The 23,403-nt window shown below is 44.7% G+C and overlaps 1 protein-coding gene and 1 long non-coding RNA gene across 2 annotated transcripts in view; both read left to right on the forward strand.

Annotated features, from left to right (window-relative positions):
- Positions 1 to 10,272: 10,272 nt before the first annotated feature.
- Positions 10,273 to 12,679, forward strand: POU4F3 (POU class 4 homeobox 3). The gene is made up of 2 exons (XM_067463707.1): positions 10,273 to 10,640; positions 11,443 to 12,679. The coding sequence occupies exons 1-2, from the start codon at positions 10,545 to 10,547 to the stop codon at positions 12,355 to 12,357; spliced, it is 1,011 nt and encodes a 336-aa protein (XP_067319808.1). The 5' UTR covers positions 10,273 to 10,544; the 3' UTR covers positions 12,358 to 12,679.
- Positions 12,680 to 17,775: 5,096 nt separating this feature from the next.
- LOC137094734 (uncharacterized) overlaps positions 17,776 to 23,403 on the forward strand; it is a 42,990-nt gene continuing 37,362 nt past the window's right edge. Inside the window, exon 1 of the long non-coding RNA XR_009630760.2 lies at positions 17,776 to 18,075. This is a non-coding gene — a long non-coding RNA (uncharacterized lncRNA). The remainder of the gene's footprint in view (positions 18,076 to 23,403) is intronic.

Raw genomic sequence — 23,403 nt, forward strand, 5'->3', positions numbered from 1 at the left:
TCAGTATAATGTACTCTCAGTATGGTCTCTTGTGGCCAAAACTATGTTAGACAACGACTTCATCCACTTTCTGGGATTCACAATTTAGAGAGTCACTTTGGGTTATATGCAGGTCAGAGAGAGATAAGGAACACTTTTAACAAAGCAGACCTTGAACACACAAAGTGTTCCCTTCACATTTATGGGTTCAACTTTTTGGACTTGATAGGTCCATAATATGTTCTCTAGAAATTTCTAGATACTTCAGCATAACTCTATGGTTATATTTTGGAGGAAGTTGAACACAAAGTCACACTGGTAGACTTCGAGATTCTTAAAGGTGTGTTTTCTCTTGTAAAAAATGTAACCATTTTTTTAAAATTGCCAGATATTCATTTTTACAGTGGTTCTGCATCCCTAATATGGAGGACTAAATATTTATATGATTGAATCCCATTCTCACCTTGAAAAATTGTGGCAACCTATACAACTAATCCCATGAAAAACACTGCAGACTGTTCAGTATCATGAAAGAGAGCATTTATACCAGAATCTGTAAACATGAGTTAACAGACATTTTAATATTATAGCTCTCATAACAGGAGTGCTGTTGATGGTGTCATATTAGTTGAGTGATGAATCTGCTCTAAGGTTTCTTCTGAACTTCAAAGAGCAAGGTGCCAGAACCTTTCCACAAAATAGGCTCAGCACCATGGATAGCTCCTGTAAATCACAGTCTAAAATTAAGAGTGGATTCTCCAGCCTACTAACATGGCAGCCACTGGGACCTCTCTCATCTCTCGCAGATGATTGATTGCCTCCAAACTCCACCACCACAGCATTATTTTTTGCTTTAAAAAAACTAATTAAAAGAATGCAAATGTGGGGTGGATGATTTTAATTTCAGGTGACAAGGATTTTTTCTCCTCCTACTTTGATTGTTACATTTTAATTTCAAATTTTAATGAGGGTTTCAGTGAGGATTAATGTAAAAACTTATGCAGATCCATGGTTAATGTTATGCACATTTATATAAGAGCTAGAGGCCAACACATGGGTGTTTCATCTTGTGAATGTGGGGCAATGGCTGAGGACAGATTCACACTGTGACTCCACTTATTCCGTGTCCATTTTTCATCATCATCATCATCATCATCATCATCATTTAATAACTTATTAATCGCCCTCCATCCGAGAATGCTCCAGGTGATTTACAGCTAAATTACAAAAGATAAAATACATACATACAAAAATTAAAAATCAACAGAGATCGAATGCTCTAGTAAAAAGCCAGGTCTTAAGTGCAAGAGTAAAAGGCCCTAAGTCATGCATGGCTCTCATGTAGGGCGGCAAGGAATTCCACAAGGCAGGGGCTGAAATAGATAAAGCCCTGCGTCTGGTCCTTTCCAAGTGTACTTCTCTAGGACCCGGTATATGGAGTAAGTCACGTTGGGCTGGTCGTTGCGACCTCCGATGATGAGAGAAGGAGAGGCGGTCCCTAAGGTACGATGGACCCTGGCCGTAAAGAGTTTTAAAGGTCTTATCCAGGCCACGGTACTCAGTTGGAAGCCAATGTAAATGTTGCAGCACTGGTGTTATATGGTATTTCATGGGCGTTCTTGTGAGTAACCTGGCTGCCGCATTCTGAACAATACGAAGCTTTCGGGTCGTAGACATCGGAAGGCCCACATACAGGGTGTTGCAATAGTCCAACCTAGACGTGACCGTGGCATGGATGACAGTTGCCAGAGCCTCATCAGATAGGTAGGGTGCCAGTTGCCTCACTTGTCGTAGATGGAAAAAGGTCTGTTTGCTGGCAGCAAAAACCTGAGCTTCCATTGTCAGCTGTGAATCCAGGATGACACCTAAGCTCTTAACAGTGGTCGATGGAGATAGGGCGACACCATTTTTAGTGTTCAGATTTAACACACTTTGGGGGCAAAAGAGCTGTCTAACCATGCTACAATTCTATTTGGAGTTTGGAAATGTTACTTTTTTGGAATAGAGTTCCCAGATTTCTACAATCTGAAAAGACTCTAGGGATTTGTCAGTAGAATGAGTGCTAAAGATTTTATCATAGCCTTAGCTTTATTTGTAGTTCATAACAAGTAAGGCTGTAAGGAGATGACTTTCTCACAGGTGGAAATTCATAGCAGGACCATGCCACATATTCTCCTCCAGCTTTCCCAGCGGTTTTGGTGGAATACAAGGAATGAAACTAGGAAAGGCACTGAAATACGGGACAGTGCAAAAATCAACATTGGAAAGAAGGTTTCAAATTCTGTGTGTCAGTTTCAAGTTCTGTCATTCATAGTCATATTTCAAGTTTTATCATTTGCATTTTGCTACTGAAATAATAAATATACTCACACAAATATTACAGCTGTAACATCATTAAAACTAGCTATTTAGCCATCTGAGGGGTAAACACCTGTTATACTCTCTTTGGAAATCAGTCAAGTCACCTGTAAAGATGGATGAATCCACGTTCCAGGAAATCTTCAAGTGGATTCGAGATGGATACATGCTAGAAGGTCACTTTAATCATGGGTCATCGTGCTTCACTATTGCACTTTCTTTCTTACAATGTATCATTCAGATCATATGAGGGTGGACTCTAAAAAAGTGTTACATCACTGACAGGCATCTTTTTAGTATCCATGGATTCATGCACCAAATAATAATTGATATATCTCATAACTGCATTCTTGGAGAGGAGAATGTCCTCTCTGATTTCCTCTGTCTCATTTTTTTCTAAAAAAATACTCCAGTTACAGAATAATCTAGATAAATTGGTAGTGACAATAGCTATCATAACTGTTCCTTGAATTCCAAATCCCATTGTTTGCCTAATTTTCTCCCCTCTCCAGAACTGGTAAGTGTCATCAGGCACGGACAGCTTGGTCATGTAGCCCCTGTAACTTAGCAACTTTCCCTTTGCTATTGTTAAATTAGGCTGTTCAATCTCCTTAATGAATAAGAGAATCAAGCCAAGTAATTGATGCTTGGCTATTTCACTGATAAATAATTGACACTCTGGGTAATACTAGACATTTCCCCGATCAGATTGTACAATGGAATAGACTTGTCATCTCGTGTGCAAAGCTCCTCTCCATTTACTAACCAAGAGAAAAATCTTCTTTTTACATCAGGTGGTAAAATAACACACACAAAAAACTTTGTTTCTTAGCAAGTTTATTTCTCTGAAGAAGACATTCCAATTTTGTGCTTAATTATTTTGAAATAGATCACACTTACATCTAAAATTTTACTTCTGAGTGAAACTGTATAAGAGGGAGAGAAGTGTAGTCAAAACTCATCTCGCAAATATAATAATAATTTCACTGAAAATCCTGTTTTTTCTTCTTCTCCTAAAACAAAAAATGACAAGCAAATAATTCACATGTCTAGCAATACCATATCAAACAGGTAATGACTGCACACATGAAACACAACTGTATCCATAAAGTATCATTTCTTCTCTTTCCTGTCCCTTTGTTGGATTACACAACAAAGCAGAAACACTATTAAAATACCAGTATAGAAAAGCAGTAAAATAAAAAAAAATCAAAATTTAAATGTCAAAAGTTTAAAAGAAAATGCTTTTCATCAGTCTCCCCTCTGGTGGCACAGCAGGTTAAACCACTGACTTGCTGAACTTGCTGACCGAAAGGTTGGCGGTTCAAATCCAGGGAGCAGGGTGAGCTCCTGCTGTGAGACCCAGTTTCTGCCAACGTAGCAGTTTGAAAACATGCAAATGTGAGTAGATCAATTGGTACCATTTCAGTGGGAAGGTAACAGCATTCCATGCAGTCATGCTGGCCACATGACCTTGGAGGTGTCTATAGACAATGCCAGCTCTTCGGCTTAGAAATAGAGATAAGCACCATCCCCTAGAGTTGGACACAACTAGGCTTAATGTCAGGGGAAACCTTTACCATTTTATTTGTGACCTACTATTAGCCTAAATAACCTGAAGGCACCATATTCCCATTTGACTGGAAGTTAAGCAGGCTCAGACCTAGTTAGTTCTAATTTTGATGTGGGGACTGCCAACAAATATCTGATCAGCTGAAAATGCCAGTCACAGATGCAGGCAAAAATTCAGGAGAAAATGCTGCCACCTAATTTTCATCTAATTTCTGGTCACAATGAGTCACCACTGAAGCCTCATCGGTGTGTTATTTTTCCTTCCTTCTCCTGAAATGGCATCAATAATTTACTGAGAGCTGAATGATCTCTGAAATCAATGGCAGCGTCCCCTTTATTTGTGTGAATATCATTTCTAGATGACAAAACATCTGTGCTCTTAACATGTTCCAGTTTATCCTTTGGACTCCCCTGCTTGTAAGGTGTAGACGGAACAGTCAGGGCCAGAAACATTAATATTTTACATGTGTAATGAAGAATCCATCCAGTTAAATGAAAGCAGCTTGTTTTTATGAACCTTGAACTAAAAGTTATTCAGAGAAAAGGGAAAAGACGCTTGGTTAGAATTTGCTGCTAGAAAATAAAGAGTGCTTGAAAGGATGCTGCATAGTATAGAGGTTTGAGTTTTGGTCTGAGGAGACAAGGGTTTGATTCCCTGCTCAATCAAGGAAATACACTAGGTGACCTTGAACAAGTCACATACTCTCGGCCCCCCAAAAACTCCATAAGTCTTAAATAACTTGAAGGCATACAACAACACAAAATGGTATAATGATCTCACCATGGGTCAAGTGTAGAGCTTGCAGTGTTTATTTTGATAGTTTTCTTAAAGTACTAGCACCTTGAATCCCCACAGAGATAAAGGCGGGATATAAATAAAGATAACAACAACAACAACAACAACAACAACAACAACAACAACAACATAGATGTGGCTCACAAATGGAAAACTTTGAGGGCCTGATTCTTGCAGCCCAAGAACAAGCTATTAGAACAAATGCCATCAAAGCCAGAATTGAAAAGTCGATAATAGATTCCATTTATAGACTCTGCAAGGAAGCAGATGAAATGATGGATACTCAGCTGCTGCAAGAAGATTACCCAGACAGACTACAAGTAGAGGAATAATACCGTTGCTCAGATGATCCATCTGCCTGTGACAAAAAACAGTGGGAACATAAGCTGGAAAAGGTTACAGAAAATGAGTGAGTAAAACTACTCTGGGACTTCCAAATTCAGACTTACAGAGTTTTGGAGCACAATATTCCTGACCTCATGATCATGAAAAAAAACAAAGTATGGATGGTTGATGTTGCAATCCCAGGCAACAGCAGAATTGATGAGAAGCAACTGAAAAAGCCTACACGATATGAGGACTTAAAGGTTGAACTGCAAAGATTCTGGCACAAGCCAGTAAAGGTGGTTCCAGTGGTGATTGGCACACTGAGTGCAGTGCAATACATTGGCCTGCACTTAAAAACAATCGGTGCTGAAAAAATTACCATCTGTCTGCTGCAAAAGGCCACCCTACTCAGATCTGCATGTATTGTTCCCCAGTATATCACACAGTCCTAGATACTTGGGAAGTGTCCAATGTGTGATCCAATGCAAAAGCCAGCATGGTTATCTTGTTTGCTGTGTACTAATCTTGTTGTGTATATAATAATAATAATAATAATAATAATAATAATAATAATAATAATGCCTTACTTTAAGATCCTAAATCAATATGCCTCCTGGCCATTTCATCTCTCAACCAAGAAACTTGGTGAAAAGGGATATTGTAAATTCTGGTGTATCTATGAAACTCAGAAGATCAAGTGTCAGTTTCATTACTAGAGCAGGGAACAGCAACAAGCTCAGCAGGCGAGCCAAGTCAAGCATTATTCATCAGAAAAGGTTCTTGCATTCAAATCCAACACTTCCCTTTTATTTATTTACAGCAACACACAAGTCCCAAATAGCAGGAGGGTGCTTTTAAGAAGTAGAAGAAGGAAGAGAAGAGAAGAGAAAACAAAAGTCTGAAATTTATCCATCTATTAATTACCTAGAGCATGGTCTGTAAATACAGTGCCACTTCAGATAAAACTTTCATGCAGCTATTTAGGTCCTTTGAAATATAAATGATTTCCTTTAAATTTTTTATCATAAATCAAGGCATGGAGCTGTGCGACTACACACCGATTTCCCCACTGATGGCAGGAAGCAGCTTCACTCTGTCTCCCTGCCTTTCAAAGACCCGTTCATGTTCCACTTCCATTTGCCCGGCTCTTGGCCTTGATGGGAAGTGATGGCACAGGGCAAGCTTGTCAACAGACCCTCTGCTCCCTTGGCTGCCTTGTCATTTTGCCAGGAGCTCTCAGGGAGTGAAAGCCAGGGGAAGAGAGCACTTTCATCACGCGAATCCAAAGAAGGATGGCCTGAAACTGTGACCCTCCATAACTGTCACCCCTTGGCTTCAAGCAATCCCTTCTGTCAGGGTTTACATGATGTGATCACTACAGTTCATGTTCTTATTACAAGTCTCATACTCTCAGGGGTGTGTGCTCTGTCCTTTATGTATCTTACTTTTGTATCTTTTTTCAAACAGATTTTATGCTGTTTATTGTTTTCTAAAATTGTAATGTTTTATTATTGTTACCTGTGAGGAGAGGGCTGCCTGGCCAGGCTAGCTGCTCCAAACAGCAGCACAGGGCATGGACTATTCAAGTTGGGCGAGATACTTTGGAGGAGGGGAGATGCTTTGCTTCATGCCTCAAAGATTGAGAGGGAGGGAACCATGTGGGGAGCCAGAGAGTATTTCCCTGTCTTTTTTGATGACACAACACTAACTCAGCAACTCAACAGGTTTCTTTCTGCACTGTTGAGTACTCAGATGAATGCTTCAAAGCTTTGTGGGGACTAGAATTTGAGTCTTCCTAGTCCCAGTTCAACCATTAACTACAGTAATTTGTTTCCACAAGTTACATTCCAAGCTTTGCACTTTATAGAAGCATTCCTATAAAGAAGAACAGCAAATTGCTGGAGAAATCACAAACTCTTGCCCTGTTCCTGGTTGGGTATAACATCATCAGCTGTCTTCTGTACCCCAGTAACTTATCAGACAAGCTGAACTAGCTAAAATTTGTCTGGTATGAATAAGAGCCAAAATGAAATGCTGATACATTTCAAAGGTTTGGCACACATTTCAAATGGGTGAAAGGTATTGAATTTGCTGTTTGTTAGACATCAGATAGTGGCTCTCATATATGTGTGCATGCATGCCTTTAAGTGGTATGTTGAGGTATGGCAATCCCTTTAATTTCATGGTGTTTTCTTGGACAAGGGTAACTCAGAGGTAGTTTTCCCAGTTTCTTCCTCAGAAATATAGCCTACAGCATGTGGTATTTGTTGAGGGTCTCCCATCCAGGACTAACTAGGACTAACCCTGCTTAGCTTCCAAGATCAGACAGGCTCTAGAGCCTTTACTATTTAGGCAGATAGCTTTCAAAGACTACAGATGAAATTACCAAGGTCCACTGTACCTATGAAAACTTGCTTCCAAGCAAAATGTATTTGAGAATTGGATCAAATGTTGTAACACAATAGAAAAGTGTTCTTTCATGATTGTAGACCTGTAAGATCCCAAAGTGAAATGCTGTCGTACTCCCAAAATGCCCAGGCTACAACATTTGTGGCACAAATTTGAAAACAGCAGTTCTAGACATTTTAAAGCAGGAAGGTTATCACCCTGCTGAGACATTTTAGAGAGGTGAGCATCAGAAATGCTGACCCAGATCTTTTCGGTAGCAAGCAGCTCTTCTTATGTTACCATCACCCTGCTTCAGTTTCTCATCAACTATATAATGAATACTGGGTTATACCGCGGAACCCACCAGATGGATCTGACACACTTTGGTTCTGAAAACTCAAACCCCGAGCAAAATAATTTGCTGCAATCTGGAATTGCGCAAAAATATTTTAGAAATACAGTGGGGTTTTTTTAATGAAGTGACCTTACCTTCACAATAGCTGTGTAATATAAGTCAGCTGAGACAAGCTTGCCAAAAGTGAACGTCAAGGTTTTGTGACAACTAGAATCTTCCAAGTGCCAGTTCAATATTAAACCATGCTGGCTCTTATTGATAAAGTAATGTAGTTTAACAAAGGTATAGTGTATAAAATAAGATTAGCAAAGGATCATGAACTTCATAAGAAACACCTTAGTGAGGTGCCATATATTGGTGCCATATATTGGTGTTGGTGATACTAAGAATATATGAAAAGAAGAACCACAAGGCATCAAATCAATGCTCGCACTCCATAGCAGCCAATTAGAAGCCCATAGAAAGGCCTGGAGGAGGACAGGAATGAAAATGTGGCTGGTAGCTGTGGATCTCCTGGTGAAAGAGGGAATCCTGGCCAGTGGCTTCCATGACAGCAAGAGGGCAGATCCTGTCTGGATTTTAGCCTGAACTTTAAAGGAGCTCTGCAACCCGCTGAATCCTCTCCCCAGACTGGAATCTCATCTGCACTGCAGAAAGATAGCAGGGTGGCATCACTGTGGTAGTCTTGGCTCCATCATAGGGAATCCTGGGATTTGCAGTTTATTGTGATACCAGAGCTCTCTGACTGAGCATGATTAATATTTCACAGAATTACAAATAACAGCATTGAGACATGGCAGTTGATATGGTGCCAAGCTGTTCTAATTCTGCAGTGTGGACACACGTAGATGCGGGATACAACATACTTAACTGCTCTGGCTCAGTGGTATGGAATTCTGGGAGTTGTAGTTTGGTGAAGCACCAACGGTCTTAGGCAGAGAAGGCTAAAGACCCTGTATCCTTGAGCCATGGCAGTGAAAGTGGAATCAAACTGCAATAACTCTAATGAAGATGCATCTTCATTTGAAATGTCTGGAAGATGGTGACTCTTCAGGTACGCCTGTGGAATTCATGTAATTTGGCATTACTTGAACTGCACAGCTCAATATGATGAATTTATGGGAGCTGCAGTTTTACAAGGACTTTAGCCTTCTCTGCCAAAAGGCACTGGTGCCTCACTAATATACAACTCCCAGGATTCCACAGCACTGAAGCATTACACTTCAAGTAATGCCAAACTGCATTAATTATATACTGTAGAGTCAACTTAAGTCTTCTGATATTAATGGGTTGTCTGAATAGGAAGGCTGGAGAAAGCAAGGAAAGGCAGTTCATGAACTTGGATTTTAAAGGAATACCAAGGCGTGCATGAGCAAGAATTGTCCATGTCATGGGATATTATCCTTCCTTTCTTAGTTTCCCTTTTCCTCCCCCTCATCTTATGCCCAACGGGAGAATTTGTGGAACTGAAATGTTTGCATTCACTCTAAGACCTTCCTGGACAAGAGTAAGGCAGAGCAACCTCCGTAGCCTTCATAACATGGTTGTTGATGTTGGTGTTGCTGTTGTGTTTATTTCTTGTTGTTGTACACATCTTCAAGTTGTCTCCAGTTCATGACAACCCTATCTTAGGGTTTTCTTGGCAAGGTTTATTCAGAGAAGCTAGCCTTTGCCTTCCTTTGAGGCTGAGAGAGGAATAGTGGGAGTTGAAGTCCAGAACACCTGGAGGGCTCAAGTTTGCCCATGTCTGCACTAAAACCAAGAAAGGCTACCAAGGTTTATTCAGAGGAGCCTGCCATTGCTTTTCTCTGAGGCTGAGAGTGTGTGACTTGCCCAAGATCATCCATAGGCCACTGCCAAGATGATGAGCAAACACTGGTTTGATCCTGGGCCTTTGAGCATTGGTCTCTGCTCTTTCCATGGACTGTATACAGCCACAGTGCTGTGATTCCACTTTAATTGGCAGGGCTTCATCCAGTGCAATCCTGGGATTTGTAGTTTGATAAGACACCACTTCAATTGTTCCATAGCCTCTCACAGACACGGACAAATTTGGGTCCTTCAGGTGTTTTGGACTTCAGCTTCCACTATTCCTACCAGCTGTTAGGAATAGTGGGGGTTGAAGTCCAAAACGCCTGGAGGGCCCAAGTTTGCCCATGCCTACTTGAGTAATCGGGATCAAAGCAGACAATCTGGATTTTATACGGCACTGTATTTGGGGCCACCCTAAAGTGTGGTGCGGGAGGAGGAGGGGGAGCTTTGGGCGCCCTGTTCTGCTCTTCCCTGATTGGTGGAATCCCCGCAGGTCTGAGACCTTTCAGCACTGAGCCTCGCCGGAGAGCGGCGCTCCTGTGCGCAGGCGCAGTCAAGCGCCGAGGGAGGGATGGGACCGAGCCCTCCTCCTCCTCCTCCTCCTCTTCCTCCTCGGGGCAGAAGGGTGCTCGCACACCTCCTGCCCAGAGGAGGAGGGAGGGAGGGAGGGAGGGGGTCCCATTCCTCCCCAGGCGCAGGAGTGCGCCTGCGCAAAGGCGCTCCCTTCCCCTCCGAGGCACCCAGGCAGGGCAGGGCAAGGCAGGGCAAGGCAGGGCGAGGTAAGCTGAGCGGAGGAGCCGAGATGGGGCGGCGGAGTGGGAGTGGGAGCGGCGTTGGGAGCCGCGCACTCTGAGAGAGAGGACAGGCCGCGCGGGTGCCAGGGGCTGCTTCTGCTGCTGCTGCTGCTTACCTGCCGGCAGGTGCGCCTCTTCCTCCTCCTCCGCTGCCGCTGCCACGATGCTGGGCATGAACGCCAAGCACCCCTTCGGCCTCCCGCTGCCGGAGGCCCCCAAGTTCCCGCCGGGCCTCCACGCCTGCCTCTCGGCCCCGCAGGTAGGTCGCTCGGTCGCTCCTTCAGGCGCAATTCGCGCTCTCTCTCCGCTGAGTTTGGACAGCTTGGGTTGGATGTTTTGTTGAATAGGGAGCCCCCGGTGGCGCTGAGCTGCTGAACTCGCTGACTGATCACCTCATCACACTAGAGAACGAATCCACATTAAATCCGGTTTCTGCCTCCTTTCACAGCTTCACTAAACTACAAACTCCAGAATTCTGCAGGAAGCAGAAACCGGATTTTAAGTGGATTCATTCTCTTGTGGTATGACGTGAGGTAGCGGATTCGAATGCGGGGAGCGTGAGCTCCCGCTGTTAGCCCCAGCTTCTACCAACCCAGCAGTTCAAAAACATGCCAAGGCGCTCATCCCGGCCACCTGACTTTGGAGGTAAGGGCGCTCCATGCAGTCATGCCAGTCATGCCGGCCACATGACCTTGGAGGTGTCTACGGACAACGCCGACTCTTCGGCGTAGAAATGGAGATGAGCACCAGAGTCGGACATGACTGGACTTAATGCCAGGGGAAAACCTTTACCTTTACCTTTGATGAGCAAGCGCTCGCCTGCCTCTCCTCCCTCCAGTCTAGTCCTCCCCTCCTCCCTCCCGCCCTCCCTCCCTCTCTCCGCCTCTGTATTAATTTTTATGACCTGAGCTTCGTGGGGGGATCTCGGCTCCTTTCCACACACACTGAGAGAGCGAGCGAGCGGGCGAGCGGGCGAGCGAGGGGGGAACCGTGCCCGGCTGCCGACTTGACAGGATGTATTCCCCACTGACCCTCCTCCTCCGCGCTTCTCCCCCTCGCAGCTCCAGGGCCATATATTCGGCGGCTTCGAGGAGAGCCTGCTGGTGGCGGCGGACCTGCTCTCCTCCTCCTCGTCCTCCTCGTCGTCCTCGTCGCAGGGCAAGAGCCAGCAGCAGCAGCAGCAGCACCCCTTCCAGGCCATGAGCAGCGGCGGAGGGCACCCCCAGCACCCCCTCCAGCACCCCCACCACCACCCGCACCACCCTCACCCCCACCAAGGCCTCGACGGCGACCTGCTGGAGCACCTCACGCCTTCCGCTTTGATGGGCGGCCCCGACCCGGCGCTGCACCCGCACCTGGGCCACCTCCACCCGGCTGCCATGGCTGGCATGGCGCAGCCCCCTCCGCCCCCTCCTCCGCCCCCTCCTCCGCCTTGCTTGGGCGACGTGGACTCGGACCCGCGGGAGCTGGAGGCCTTCGCGGAGCGCTTCAAGCAGCGGCGCATCAAGCTCGGTGTGACCCAGGCGGACGTCGGGGCGGCGCTGGCGGAGCTGAAGCTGCCCGGCGTGGGCTCCCTCAGCCAGAGCACCATCTGCCGCTTCGAGTCGCTGACGCTGTCGCACAACAACATGGTGGCCCTGCAGCCCGTCCTGCGCGCCTGGCTGGAGGAGGCCGAGGCCGAGGCGGCCCAGCGGCAGCGCAGCAGCAACGCCAAGGCCGGCGGCGACGGGGGGCTCTTCGGCCTTGGCATCGGCGGGCAGGCGGGCGGCGGGGCGGAGCGGAAGCGGAAGCGCACCTCCATCGCCGCGCCCGAGAAGCGCTCCCTCGAAGCCTACTTCGCGCTCCAGCCGCGGCCCTCCTCCGAGAAGATCGCCGCCATCGCCGAGAAGCTGGAGCTCAAGAAGAACGTCGTCCGCGTCTGGTTCTGCAACCAGCGCCAGAAGCAGAAGCGCATGAAGTACGCCGCCGTCCACTGAACCTCCGGGGCCTCCGGGACACGGACCCACGGGCGCACGCAGAGGGAGAGTGACACGCGTGGGAGACGCGCAACTCGGCAAGGAGACCTGCCCCGCAGCAGGGGACTCTTTCGTGGAGAAGAGACAGACCTGTGTACAGGTATACAGAGACATCAGAGAGAGAGAGAGATAAATGCATCAAAATCTAGGTGGCCCAACTGGGATCCAACTCCGAAGGAGCTTCGTGCGCCTCTGCCTCTTTCCTGGCCCAGGAAAGACTCCGCCGTGGGCTTCGACGCTTCCACCAGCAAAAAGAAAGAAAGAAAGAAAGAAAGAAAGAAAGGCAAAGGGACACACTTGTAGGTATACAGCTAGAGACGTATATATATATCTGTCCAGAGTCGGATACAACTAGACTTAATATGTATGTCTACAATCCTATTCTGCATGCAGGGACACACAATCTCCTTTCCTGCATATATATATATGTATGTATGTATATGTATATTATATATATGCATTATATATCTTCTATATAAATAAAAATGTTCGTTTGTGGGATTAACATAACTCAAAAACCACTGGAGGAATTGACACCAAATTTGGACACAATACACCTATCAGGCCAACGAGTGACCATCACTCATAAAAACACTGAAAAACACAGCGGTAGAGACAAAAAGCCCAAAAAATACATTACAACGCATGCGCAAAACCACATGTATACACATATACACACATATATACACACACAAAACACATATACACAGACTGAGCCAAGCAACGCATGGCAGGGGATGGCTAGTGTGTGTGGGTGTGTATATATATATATATAGAGAGAGAGAGAGAGAGAGATTTCATTATATGTGTGTGTGTGTGCAGAAATGTGTATGTGTGTGTATATACACATATACATTAGACAATGCAGAAAAAGAGATTGTGTGTCCCTTCATGCATGAGATAATAAGGTAGGCGACATATATATTAAGTCTAGTCGTATCCGACTAGACTTAATATATATGTCGTTTTCCCTTGTTTTCCTTGGCGACAAGGAAAACAACCCTGCAGGGACCTGGAAGAAGCTTCTTTCCTGTGGTGTCGTAGGCTTTCAGGCCGGAATTACTGGGTTGGTGTGTTTTCCGGGCTGTATTATCTCCTGACGTTTCACCTTCATGTTGTTATCATCATCATCATCATCATCATCATCATCATCATCATCTATGGCAGGCATCCTCCGAGGTTGTGGGATCTGTTGGAAACTAGGAAAATTGGGTTTATGTATGTATGTCTGTCTATCTATCTATCTATCTACCTGTGGAATGTCCAGGGTAGGAAAAAGAATGGACTCTTGTCTGTTTGAGGTAGATGTGAATGTTTCCATTGAATCCCCCTAACCCTAGTTTCCAATAGATCTCATAGGTTGTGAGGATGCCTGCCATAGATGCAAACCTTACAACCTCTGAGGATGCCTGCCATAGATGTGGACGAAACGTCAGGAGAGAATGCTTCTGGAACATGGCCATACAGCCCGAAAAACTCACAGCAACCCAGTGGTTCCGGCCACGAAAGCCTTCGACAACACAGGAGAGAAGCTTCTTCGGAGGTCCCTGCTGGGTTGGCTTCCTTGGGCAACAAACTCCCACAAAGGCGCGTGAAAGGAAGTCCCTAATGCGCACCAAGGCTGCGTGCCATCTGGGCCTCAAGCTGGTTGCGGAACATCCCTTGAAACCCCCTGCACCGCGGAGCCGCTTCCTTCAATACCGTTTTGAAGCTGCCTTTAAATGGTCAGTGTCGAGGGGGCCCGGGACCCCACCAGCACACAGAGAGACCGGCAGACTGCAACTGTAGAAGGAAACCAAAAGAAAAGAAAAGCAGAGAGATCTAGACCGAGACATACATATCTATATATTTAAATACAGGAATAAAAGTATTGTGCGTGGCAGAATGGGGTTGGACGGGATGCGATTCTGTAATTTGATGACTCTACCGGCTGTTAGGAATTGTGGGAGTTGAAGCCCAAAACACCCGGAGGGCCCAAGTTTGCTTATCCCTGCCCTAGGTCGAGCATGTTGCCTGAGATCTCTTCCTGATTTTCAAAACCTAACATTTCAATGTTAATAATATATTTTAAAAGATGGTCTTCTTTGTAAGCGAGTCCCTCTCCAGTAAATAAGGTTCTTTGCTTTTTCAGAGGAAGGGAGAGAAAGAGGGAGGAGATAAACCAAAAGATGAACATCCCCGTTTGAAAGGGAGGGCGTTCCAATCTTTCAATGGGGATTTGTTGTCCAAGGCATGGCCGGAATCACCGAGTTGCTGTGAGTTTTCCGGGTTGTATGGCTATATTTCCAGAAGCATTCTCTCCTGACGTTTCGCCCACATCTATGGCAGGCATACTCAGAGGTTGTGACGTTTGTTGGAAACTAGGCAAGTGGGGTTTATATGCCGGCAGGACTGATGACCGACAACTCAGAGGTTCGAATTCGGGGAGAGTGGGTTGAGCTCCCTCTGTCAGCACCAGCTCCCCATGCGGGGATATGAAAGAACTCTCCCACAAAGAAATCAAAACATCCGGTCGTCCTCTGGGCAACGTCCTTGTAGACATATACTCTCACACCAGCAGTTTCTCAAGTCGCTCCTGACACACACAAAAAGTTTATATATCCGTGAAATGTCCAGAGTGGGAGAAAGAAAGAACCCTTGTCTGTTTGAGGCAAGTGTTGATGTGTTGTTGGGCTTGGCCTCATGTAAGCCGCTCTGAGTCCCTTGCGGAGATGGTGGCGGGGTATAAATAAATTTTGTATTATTGTTATTATTATACGTGTGAATGTTGTAGTCCAGAGATATACAAACTTCACTTGCCAAGTTTCCAACAGAACTCACAACCTCTGAATATGCCTACCATAGATGGGGACGAAACGTCAGGAGAGAATGCTTCTGGAACATGGCCACGCAGCCCAGAAAACTCACAGCAACTCAATGGGGATTCATTCCTAAACACGTAATCGGAAAGAATCTCGAATCTGTATCTTCACGACAGAACGCACGCAGCTTGGCACCACTTTAATGGTATAGAATCGTGGAAGTTGTAGTTGTGCAAGGTCTTGAGCCTTCTCTGCAATTCCCAGGATTCCATAGCACTGAACAAGGGCAGTTAAAGTGGTGTCAAACTGCATTCCTTCTTTAGTATGGATAGAGAGAGATTTGAGGGTCTGGCGCAGTTTCGTCCCTTCCTCTCCTTCGACTCCCGAATTCACCGGCTGGAAAGGGATTCTTTCGGGGAGTAAGGCAGGCTTTCACTGAACTACTAGTTGGATGTCTTAAATTCAGTCCTTTTCCCTGGGATTTTTAAAATTTAAACTTCAACGAAAGTTTATCGAAACGCGGAGCTTAGATTGGCTTCAGTACCTTGGACAACTTCTTTAAAGTTCGGGACTAAAACCCGGAGCGGATTCGCTGACCAGGAAGCCGCCTGCACCAACCCTTTGGAAACTTTTCATTAACAGTTGCAAACTGAGGGGGTTTTGTCAAGTTTTTGACAGTGTTGGTTTCATCTCTACCTTCGACCCCAGGCATGGGCAAACTTGGGCCCTCCAAAAGATTTGGACTTCAACTCCCACCATTCCTAACAGCCTCAGGCCCTTTCCTTTCCCCCCTCAGCCGCTTAAGCGGCTGAGGGGGGAAAGGAAGGGGCCTGAGGCTGTTAGGAATGGTGGGAGTTGGAGTCCAAAACTCTCGGAGGGCCCAAGTTTGCCCATGCCTGTTCTACCCGCTTCCCTGTTCTTGCATTTTGGACTTGTTGTGAGCCTCCATGATCTCGACAGACCCCGCTCCCTCTCTCTTGGAAATACAGTCTGAAACTTCTCAAATAAAATGTTTTATTTTTCAATCCGAGTCGTTTCTTCCTCCTTCTGTCCTCCCACAATGTGCTGCTGTTCTTCTTCTTGATATATGTTAGTTGAGACTGAACTCGAAGCAAGCCAATGTGCCCTTAAAGAAGCAGAAGCTACTTCTCTTACTGACACTGAGAGGAAACGCCAGGCTTTTGGGTTTGATCTAGAGTTAGACCCATTGAATCAGCAGAATCCCATTGATTCAAAAGACTAACGAGGGTAAACAAGCATTTCAGATTGTTACCACACAAACCTCACAAGTAATTCTGGGCCAGTTTTTCATCCCAACGAATCAGGTCTTTTTTCTGTATCAGATCTTTTGTGCTTCATTACTTTTTAATCCATTCCGTCAGCTTTTTAGTGGGCAACAAGGGAAGGAATATGTTGTCTAAGGCATGGCCGGAATCATTGGGTTGCTGTGAGTTTTCCCGGGCTGTATGGCCATGTTCCAGTAGCATTCTCTCCTGACGTTTCGCCCGCATCTAGGGCAAGCATCCTCAGAGGTTGTGAGGAGGGAATCATCGGCCAGCTGCCAGATTCTTAAAGCTTTTTTGTGGTGAAACCCTACCAATCCTGACAATCGCTCCCTGAAATAATATTTTTGTTCATTTCACCAAAGTCAAAACCAACTTTTTACTCCTGCGAGGTGATCTCTTGTTAGAGATATATAGCAGGATAATAATAATAATAATAATAATAATGGGATTTAATAATATAACTGCAAAGACTCTGACAAAAGCCAGTAAAGGTGGTCCCAGTGGTGATCGGCACACTGGGTACAGTGCCTAAAGACCGTGGTCTGTACTTAAAAACAATGCGCTAGTAAAGTTACTATCTATCAGCTGCAAAAGGCCACCCTACTCGGTTCTGCACTAATTATTAGCTGATACATCACACAGTCCTAGACACTTCACTTCACTTTATTTCTTAATTAGTTGCTCTCCATCAAGGTGCACCGAGCGACTTATAATTTAAAATAGCACTTACACAATATAAAAACATTCAACATAAAAGCATACAACAGTGATTATTTGGCAAATTAGATCTGATCACTTTACTTAAATGCACAACCAAACAGTCAAGTCTTAAGAAGTGTCCGAAGTGTGATCAAATACAAAAGCCAGCATACTGATCTTGTTTGCTGTGTATTAATCTTGTGTATATAATAATAATAATAATAATAATAATAATAATAGGAGGAGGAGGAGGAGAAGCATTGATTTCCTCACCGTGTAGGGGTAGTATTAGAGCTAAAGAAAGAAAATAAATTGACTCCTTCCAAAGATTCATTTGTAATTCTATTTAAACGGGGAAAATAGGCGATTGTGGGTTTTTTTAAATCCCAGAGGCACCAACAACCATTAAAAATTAATGCTCCAAGCCCAAACTATCTTCTGAATTATATCCTCTTCACTTTTGATTGAGTATCTCTCAATAAAACTTAAACTTGAGTCTACTGGCTTTTAAAAAAACTTTCTAATCAAGGCATTGTTTATTATTATTATTATTATTATTATTAATAATAATAATAATAATAATAATCTGAGTCAAGACCACTGGCTTCCTTCCAAAGCCCCTCTTGCATTTTATTTTCCGAAGGAGTCCCAACGATTCCCCCCAATCAAATGTCCTTTAATAATAAACGCCCTTGTGTCATTACATTATATTGTGGGTTCTGAAATTTTAAAATAAGCTTGATGCAATATTAATTGGGCGCCGCAGTATAAGAGGAGCGGGACGGGCTTCTGCCTGGGCAGCCTTCCTCCTCCTCCCTCCGCCAGGACTTGAAGGCAAGCGCTTGCAAGAAAGGCGCTTCTGGAGATTTCCTTTCAAAAAGATTTCAGATCGGGTAAGATACATTTATTCATTGTTGCAGCCTTTTAACATTGGAATCTAACTTTTTATATTTTAGTGTAGAATGTAGCATTGGAGTGGGCGGGTTGCACCCGCTCATAATTTGACTCAGTTCCTTCATATGTACAATTAAACCATTTATTGTTCTGCTATTTGGTCCTCCATTTATGTGTTAGGGCTTCCCAATGGAGTCTGAGCTGAATTTGTAATGTTTATTAACTATATATATATAGACAGATAGCATTCCTATTTGAAGATCGGCTTGAAATATGTTAAGATTTTGATACAAGGAGGGGGGCTGAAAATTAGAAATATTTTCTCCTGTTGTCAGACTCTCTCTCTCTGGGCTTTTCCACACAGCCCTATATCTCAGAATTTCAAGGCGGAAAATCCCACATTATCTGAGTGTGGACTCTGATAACCTTGATATTCTGGGTTATATGGCTGTGTGGATGGGCCCACAGAGAGAGAGAATGGGGGCCTTCCATACAGCCCTATATCCCAGAATATCAAGGCAGAACATCCCACAGATTCTGCTTTGAACTGGGTTATCACACTGCCATATATCCCAGTTCAAAGCAGAGCATGTGGAATTTTATTCAGCTGTGTGGAAGGCCCCCCTCCCCCCCCCTCTCTCTCTGTGGTCTCTCTTTCCCTTTCTTGTCCTGAAATGTTTCCTAGGACCCTTCCACACAGCCCTATAACCCAGAATAAAAAGGCAGAAAATCCCACAATATCTGCTTTGAACTGGGTTATCAGAGTCCACATTGTCATATATTCGGGTTCAAAGCAGAACATGTGGGATTTTTTTCAGCCGTGTGGAAGCCCCCCCCCCTCTGTGGTCCCCCTTTCTCCTGCCCTGAAAAGTTTCCTAGGACCCTTCCACATAGCCCTATAACCCAGAATATCAAGACAGAAAATCCCACAATATCTGCTTTGAACTGGGTTGAGTCCACACTGCCATTGATTCCGGTTTAAGGCAGATTATGTCGGATTTTATTCAGCTGTGTGGAAGGGGTCCTAATCCCTCTCCTTGGTCAATGCAGTTTCTTGAATAGCTTTCTTTCCCCGTGTGGAAGTCCAAAGCCGGCCTCCTCCGTTTCAGCACCTGGACAGCACCCTCCCTCTGTCCCTTGGAAAAACTGCCTCCTCGCTTCCCTTTCGGCTGAATTTGGCAGTCTATTCAGGATCCCGTCCTTTTGGAGAGGAATCCTTTCATACAAAGGAAATCAATCTTTTATTTATAAATGGCTATTGAACGTGATGAGCTTCTCCGTTTCTCGCCTGCTCAGCGGCAAGCAGCCGGGAGCCGCCTTTATTCTGCCTCCAACATCAAGGCAAGTCCTGGCTTAAGGCTGGATCTACACTGCACTGAACTGCATCATATGGATCTGCACTGACCATATAAAGCAAACCTGGACTCTCCAGGTATTTTGGACTTCAACACTCATTATTCTTAACAGCCTCGGACCCTTTCCTTTTCCCCCTCAGCCGCTTAAGCTTTGAACCAGAATATATGACAATGTGGACTCTGATAACCCAGTTCAAAGCAGATATTGTGGGATTTTCTGCCTTAATATTCTGGGTTATAGGGCTGTGTGGAAGGGTCTTAGGAAACTTTTCAGGGCAGGAAAGACAAAGAGGGATGGGGGGGGAGGGGCTTCCACACAGCTGAATAAAATCCCACATGTTCTGCTTTGAATTGGGATATATGGCAGTGTGATAACCCAGTTCAAAGAGGATATTGTGGGTTATACTGCCTTGATATTGTGAGTTATATGGCTGTGTGGAATGGCCCGGGGGGGGGGGGGGCGGGCTTCCACACATCCCTATATCCAGAATATCAAGGCAGAAAATTCCACAGCATCTGCTTTGAACTGGGTTATCAGAGACCACACTCAAAACCCCTGGAGAGCCCAAGTTTACCCATGCTTGATATAACAATTTCAAACTGCATTATTTCGCAATGTAGATCCAGCCTGAGTGCCTTGACTGAAAGAGGAAAGGCGAATAAAGTGGGTGAGTGCTTGACTCTTGCAATGAGTTCAAGAACAATCTCGGTCTTCCTGGAAGAAACTGAACAAAATGAGCTCCGGGAAAGAAAGAAACCGTGTTTCAGGTTTTGATTAACACGTCTCCCATTTATGTGAAATAATTTTTTTACAGACTTTATGAATCTTGAGTTTTATTTAGCCTAAAATATTGAGAGGGTGCCCTATGCAGTGTAGATCCAGCCTTAAGTTTTAGTGGCTTTTACTGAAAGAGGAAAGGCGGATACACGTCTCCCATTTATGTGAAATAATTTGTTTACTGACCTTATGAATCTTGAGTTTTATTTAGCCTAAAATACCGAGAAGGGGCCCTGTGAAGTTTTCTACACCGAGATTCATTCCAAGGTGGACAAATGATTTGATTGCTAAAAATGCTGCTCTCGGAAAGGTCTAAAGGCGCGCCTCAGTTTCTCTGTCTTGCACTAAGCCCCAGGCGATTGAGTGACCGATGTCTCCTTCCACTGGCAGCTTTTGCCCATTGTGGGTGCATCTACACCACGCCTGGGCAAACTTGGGCCCTCCAGGTGTTTTGGACTTCAACTCCCACCATTTCTAACAGCCGGTAGGCTGTTAGGAATGGTGGGAGTTGAAGTCCACAATACCTGGAGGGCCCAAGTTTGCCTACGCCTGCTCTATACGGTAGAACTAATGCAATTTGACACAGCTTGAACTACCCTGGCTCAATAGTGTAGAATTCTAGGAGTTGTAGGTCAATAGAGCATCAGCATTCTTTTGCAGGGAAGGCTGAAGACCTTGTAAAATTATAACTCCCGGACCCCATAGCATTGAGCACTTCAAGTGGTGCCAAAGTGCATTAATTCTACAGTGTAGAGGTCCTGTATCGACCATATCATTCCTGACGATACAACCTCTAGGAATTTCTACCTATCCACTGAAATAATCAATGCTTTTAAAAATAGACCTACCTTTTAGGGTTTGAGTCAAAGTAGGGCCGCTTTTGAGGTCCGTTTTCCTCGTTTTCCCAGTTACTTTACAAGCTGGAGAAGGACCGGGAGCTACAAACTTCTTTCCTTTCGGGTGCAGAATTAATGCACTTTGACAGGACTTGAATTGTCATGGCTATTGGGCTAAGGCGGCCTTTCCTCGCAGTCTTAGAACTGTGGGATCCTGGGAGTTGTAGTTCGACAAAGTCTTCAGCCTTGTCTGCCAAGGAGCGTTGGCGTCTCACTAAACTACAACTCCCATAGCATTGAGCCATGACAGTTCAAGAAGTGTCAAAGTGCATCACTTCTACAGCGTAGATACATCCCGAGTTACTCTTAACACGGCCATGTCTCCCAATGAATGAAAGTGAAGGCAGAGTGAGTAAATATTCATTTCTTTCACTGCTCTTGATTTCCCCTTCAGGCTTTTCCTTTGAGTTATAAGACTGCGAGGAAAGGCTGCCTCAGCCCAATAACCCGCCAAAAAAAAAAAAAACCAAAGTAATGTGCTCTCCCCTTTTTCCCCACTTTGTGTCCCCAATCCTCTGGGAGCTAGCCCTCTTCTTTATCCTTCTCCTTTGATGGAGGTTTGATGGCAGCTTCTCCTAAATTTAGGCAGTTATGGGACACCTCCTTCCCCCAATGATTGGAGGGTGGCCTCCAATCAGCCCAACTTCGTATTTGCATCTATTCCTATGAGCCTTTCCAAGTCATACTTGGGGGATTCAATCAATTAGCCATTAGGCTACTGCATTAGCTCCCTAATAGAACTGTCTAGTGTCAATGTCTTTGTGCACGTGGGGATGGATTAAATCAATGCAAAGATGGGAGAGGGATGAAAGCCAGCCAAAGCAGTTCTGGAGAATCTGGACAAAAACAGTGCCTCCCTCCTCTCTGTCAAAATTTTTAGGGAAGCTGGGATTCAGCAGTTTTTCTAGTGGTTGCTGCTCTTGCAACCAGCAGAAAAAACTGGAGAGCCCTTCTGTAACATACTTACCTCAAAGGAAGCTCTATTGATCTCAATGGAACTTGCTTTCAGGTAAAGGTAGGGTAGATAGGGGTCAAACATTATAAATCCAGTCACCTTAGGGTTACCACACATTGGAAGTGACTGGAAGCACACAATAACATCAACAATAACAACAACACCCACTTCCATTTTCCTGGGGCACAATTAGCCATGAACTCTTTGGATGATTTCCCCATAGCAAAATACTTTCTAGAATGAAGAGATGCATTTCTTCCAATTCATGGAGAACAGGTATCATTCTGGACACCTTGTGCTTTCTCTCAGAAGTCAGATTCATAGTTATCACCTAAGTGCAAACTTAGTTATCACCTAAGTGCCATGTGTCCATTATAGTGCCATGTGTCCACTTCCTGTATTTTATGAAATGCCCCCCCCCCCCCCCCCCCGAATTTGGCAGTGCTCCAGAGAGAGGGAGCCTGAATATCAGAGCTGGGAAGCAACTCTGATATTGGACTATGGCTCTGGAAATCAGGAATTTATTACCTGTTCAGTGATTTACAATGACTTTAGGTAAGTCTTACTCTCTCAGCCTCAGAAATTTAGAGTTTAGGTGCTCAGTCAGCCATGAAACCCTCTGCTTGAACTTGGAGTTTCTCTTTCCTGTCTACCTCTCTCCTTCTGCAGACTACCACCCACAGCTCTTTAAAGGAAGGGCCATGCCTAAATCATAGATTCAAGAGCTTAACTCTAATATACAAGAGAGAGAGAATGGAAAATCAATTGGAGGGGAAGCTTAGCATTCTCAATAATATTAGCTCACCCCTGAGATGAATCTAGTCTCCATGGTGGCCAAATCAATCCTACTGATAGAGACAAGATAACATGTCTGATGTGAAACTTGTAACATTAATTTATACTCTTCATGAAAGACATTTGAACAAAGCTGTCAGCCCACTCTTTCTTTAGCAAAACTATAAAGATGTGGGAAAATACATAAAAGAGTCATTCTGCATGAGACTGGCAAAGTGATGGGAATCTTGCCCCATTTGTCCAGTTCTGTGATTCTGTTTTAAGTACTTCAGACTTCAAGCAAAGGAGAGTGCCAAATTTCTCATCCACTAGTAAGGGATACCATCTTTCCCTAACATGGTGCTCCCTCACTGACATGCTTGTTTGGAATGATAGGTATTGCAGTACACAATATGGCTGGAGGAAACCAGGTTGGTGAAGACTGCTTTAGGTAGTTGTGTAAGAATGTTCAAATGTCGTGCATAAAGTGAGCAAAGCTGCTGTTTGCAAGAAATGAAGGTATTTTCACAACTCGAAGAGGTTACTGTTTGGCTTATAGCTCCCCAGAT

This window comes from Anolis sagrei, chromosome 2, assembly GCF_037176765.1.
Source record: "Anolis sagrei isolate rAnoSag1 chromosome 2, rAnoSag1.mat, whole genome shotgun sequence".
Taxonomy (NCBI): Eukaryota; Metazoa; Chordata; class Lepidosauria; order Squamata; family Dactyloidae; genus Anolis; species Anolis sagrei.

Coding starts and splice junctions, on each gene's coding strand:
- POU4F3 (XM_067463707.1), top strand. CDS start 10,545: ATGCTGGGCATGAACGCCAAGCACCCCTTCGGCCTCCCGCTGCCGGAG. Junction 10,641..11,442: donor CCTGCCTCTCGGCCCCGCAG/GTAGGTCGCTCG, acceptor TCCCCCTCGCAG/CTCCAGGGCCATATATTCGG.